Source organism: Nerophis lumbriciformis, linkage group LG26, assembly GCF_033978685.3.
Source record: "Nerophis lumbriciformis linkage group LG26, RoL_Nlum_v2.1, whole genome shotgun sequence".
Taxonomy (NCBI): domain Eukaryota; kingdom Metazoa; phylum Chordata; class Actinopteri; order Syngnathiformes; family Syngnathidae; genus Nerophis; species Nerophis lumbriciformis.
This window is the reverse complement of record NC_084573.2, coordinates 4,782,501-4,787,500: the sequence shown is the minus strand read 5'-3', so window position 1 is coordinate 4,787,500 and position 5,000 is coordinate 4,782,501. Positions and strand designations below refer to the sequence as shown.

At 24.6% G+C, this 5,000-nt stretch overlaps 1 protein-coding gene across 2 annotated transcripts in view; it reads left to right on the top strand.

Moving 5' to 3' along the window:
* The window catches only part of vps39 (VPS39 subunit of HOPS complex), a 95,266-nt gene that overhangs the window by 87,480 nt on the left and 2,786 nt on the right, over positions 1–5,000 (top strand). For both annotated transcript variants that reach the window (XM_061987627.2, XM_061987626.2), the window contains exons 22-23: position 1; positions 4,944–5,000. The exon at position 1 is cut by the window's left edge and continues 134 nt beyond it; the exon at positions 4,944–5,000 is cut by the window's right edge and continues 35 nt beyond it. In XM_061987627.2, coding sequence (XP_061843611.1) covers position 1; positions 4,944–5,000 — 58 coding nt within the window. The remainder of the gene's footprint in view (positions 2–4,943) is intronic.

The following is a 5,000-nucleotide window of genomic DNA, read 5'->3' as shown; positions in this document are numbered from 1 at the left end:
GGTGAGTGGACCGCCTCAGCGTCTCGGGTTGTCAGCATACCAGAATCTCAGTGCTCGATACTAGAGATGTCGATAAATGCTTTAAAATGTCATATCGGAAATTATCGGTATCGGTTTCAAAAAGTAAAATTTATGACTTTTTAAAAGGCCGCTGTGTACACGGACGTAGGGAGAAGTACAGAGCGCCAATAAACCTTAAAGGCCCAGTCACATAATATCTACGGCTTTTCACACACACAAGTGAATGCAAGTCACACTTGGTCAACAGCCATACAGGTCACACTGAGGGTGGCCGTATAAACAACTTTAACACTGTTACAAATATGTGAACCCACGCCAAACAAGAATGACAAACACATTTGGGGAGAACATCCGCACCGTAACACAACAGAACAAATACCCAGAACCCCTTGCAGCACTAACTCTACATGACATATATACTTACATCATGTATATATTACATGTTATTATGAATGTTACTACATCACATATATATTTATATTACATGTTATTATGAATGTTACTACATGACATATATACTTACATCATGTATATATTACATGTTATTATGAATGTTACTACATGACATATATACTTACATCATGTATATATTACATGTTATTATGAATGTTACTACATGACATATATACTTACATCATGTATATATTACATGTTATTATGAATATTACTACATGACATATATACTTACATCATGTATATATTACATGTTATTATGAATGTTACTACATTACATATATACTTATATTACATGTTATTATGAATGTTTCTACATGACATATATACTTACATCATGTATATATTACATGTTATTATGAATGTTACTACATGACATATATACTTACATCATGTATATATTACATGTTATTATGAATGTTACTACATTACATATATACTTATATTACATGTTATTATGAATGTTACTACATTACATATATACTTATATCATGTATATATTACATGTTATTATGAATGTTACTACATGACATATATACTTACATCATGTATATATTACATGTTATTATGAATGTTACTACATGACATATATACTTACATCATGTATATATTACATGTTATTATGAATGTTACTACATGACATATATACTTACATCATGTATATATTACATGTTATTATGAATATTACTACATGACATATATACTTACATCATGTATATATTACATGTTATTATGAATGTTACTACATTACATATATACTTATATTACATGTTATTATGAATGTTTCTACATGACATATATACTTACATCATGTATATATTACATGTTATTATGAATGTTACTACATGACATATATACTTACATCATGTATATATTACATGTTATTATGAATGTTACTACATTACATATATACTTATATTACATGTTATTATGAATGTTACTACATTACATATATACTTATATCATGTATATATTACATGTTATTATGAATGTTACTACATGACATATATACTTACATCATGTATATATTACATGTTATTATGAATGTTACTACATGACATATATACTTACATCATGTATATATTACATGTTATTATGAATGTTACTACATGACATATATACTTACATCATGTATATATTACATGTTATTATGAATATTACTACATGACATATATACTTACATCATGTATATATTACATGTTATTATGAATGTTACTACATGACATATATACTTACATCATGTATATATTACATGTTATTATGAATGTTACTACATGACATATATACTTACATCATGTATATATTACATGTTATTATGAATGTTACTACATGACATATATACTTACATCATGTATATATTACATGTTATTATGAATATTACTACATGACATATATACTTACATCATGTATATATTACATGTTATTATGAATGTTACTACATTACATATATACTTATATTACATGTTATTATGAATGTTTCTACATGACATATATACTTACATCATGTATATATTACATGTTATTATGAATATTACTACATGACATATATACTTACATCATGTATATATTACATGTTATTATGAATGTTACTACATGACATATATACTTACATCATGTATATATTACATGTTATTATGAATGTTACTACATGACATATATACTTACATCATGTATATATTACATGTTATTATGAATGTTACTACATGACATATATACTTACATCATGTATATATTACATGTTATTATGAATGTTACTACAAGACATATATACTTACATCATGTATATATTACATGTTATTATGAATGTTACTACAAGACATATATACTTACATCATGTATATATTACATGTTATTATGAATGTTACTACATGACATATATACTTACATCATGTATATATTACATGTTATTATGAATGTTACTACATGACATATATACTTACATCATGTATATATTACATGTAATTATGAATGTTACTACATGACATATATACTTACATCATGTATATATTACATGTTATTATGAATGTTACTACATGACATATATACTTACATCATGTATATATTACATGTTATTATGAATGTTACTACATGACATATATACTTACATCATGTATATATTACATGTTATTATGAATATTACTACATGACATATATACTTACATCATGTATATATTACATGTTATTATGAATGTTACTACATGACATATATACTTACATCATGTATATATTACATGTTATTATGAATGTTTCTACATGACATATATACTTACATCATGTATATATTACATGTTATTATGAATGTTACTACATTACATATATACTTATATTACATGTTATTATGAATGTTACTACATTACATATATACTTATATTACATGTAATTATGAATGTTACTACATGACATATATACTTACATCATGTATATATTACATGTTATTATGAATGTTACTACATGACATATATACTTACATCATGTATATATTACATGTTATTATGAATGTTACTACATGACATATATACTTATATTACATGTTATTATGAATGTTACTACATGACATATATACTTACATCATGTATATAGTACATGTTATTATGAATGTTACTACATGACATATATACTTACATCATGTATATATTACATGTTATTATGAATGTTACTACATTACATATATACTTATATTACATGTTATTTTGAATGTTACTACATTACATATATACTTACACCATGTATATATTACATGTTATTATGAATGTTACTACATGACATATATACTTACATCATGTATATATTACATGTTATTATGAATGTTTCTACATGACATATATACTTACATCATGTATATATTACATGTTATTATGAATGTTACTACATTACATATATACTTATATTACATGTTATTATGAATGTTACTACATTACATATATACTTATATTACATGTAATTATGAATGTTACTACATGACATATATACTTACATCATGTATATATTACATGTTATTATGAATGTTACTACATGACATATATACTTACATCATGTATATATTACATGTTATTATGAATGTTACTACATGACATATATACTTATATTACATGTTATTATGAATGTTACTACATGACATATATACTTACATCATGTATATAGTACATGTTATTATGAATGTTACTACATGACATATATACTTCATGTATATATTACATGTTATTATGAATGTTACTACATTACATATATACTTATATTACATGTTATTTTGAATGTTACTACATTACATATATACTTACACCATGTATATATTACATGTTATTATGAATGTTACTACATGACATATATACTTACATCATGTATATATTACATGTTATTATGAATGTTACTACATGACATATATACTTACATCATGTATATATTGCATGTTATTATGAATGTTACTACATTACATATATACTTACATCATGTATATATTACATGTTATTATGAATGTTACTACATGACATATATACCTACATCATTTATATAGTACATGTTATTATGAATGTTACTACATGACATATATACTTACATCATGTATATATTACATGTTATTATGAATGTTACTACATTACATATATACTTACATCATGTATATATTACATGTTATTATGAATGTTACTACATGACATATATACTTACATCATGTATATATTACATGTTATTATGAATGTTACTACATGACATATATACTTACATCATGTATATATTACATGTTTTTATGAATGTTACTACATGACATATATACTTACATCATGTATATATTACATGTTATTATGAATGTTACTACATGACATATATACTTACATCATGTATATATTACATGTTATTATGAATGTTACTACATGACATATATACCTACATCATTTATATAGTACATGTTATTATGAATGTTACTACATGACATATATACTTACATCATGTATATATTACATGTTATTATGAATGTTACTACATTACATATATACTTATATTACATGTTTTTATGAATGTTACTACATGACATATATACTTACATCATGTATATATTACATGTTATTATGAATGTTACTAGATACTACATATATACTTATATTACATGTTATTATGAATGTTACTACATTACATATATACTTATAGCAAGTATATAAAACGTTAAGGAAGGTTCTTGTTGGAGGGCTTTATAGGCGGAATAGATGTAATTAACTCCATTGTTCGATGACTTTATTTACAACTTAGAATGCATTAAAAAAGACAAATGTGTGAAGGATTGTGAGTCATAGGCAACATTCCAAAAAAAAAACGTTCCCCTTTAAGAAAGAGACCCCTCCTTTTTGGACTTTGGACTGCTCCTTGAATTATTATTCCTGACCTGGGACTTGTCCCCCAAGTCCACATGACAGTGTATGGAGTCACAACACAACATCGTACTTGAAGTCCGGAATAAGACAAGGTCTTTGGTGTTGCAGGTGCAGGAAGAACGCATCTTCCACCAGCAGGTGAAGTGTGTCATCACGGAGGAGAAG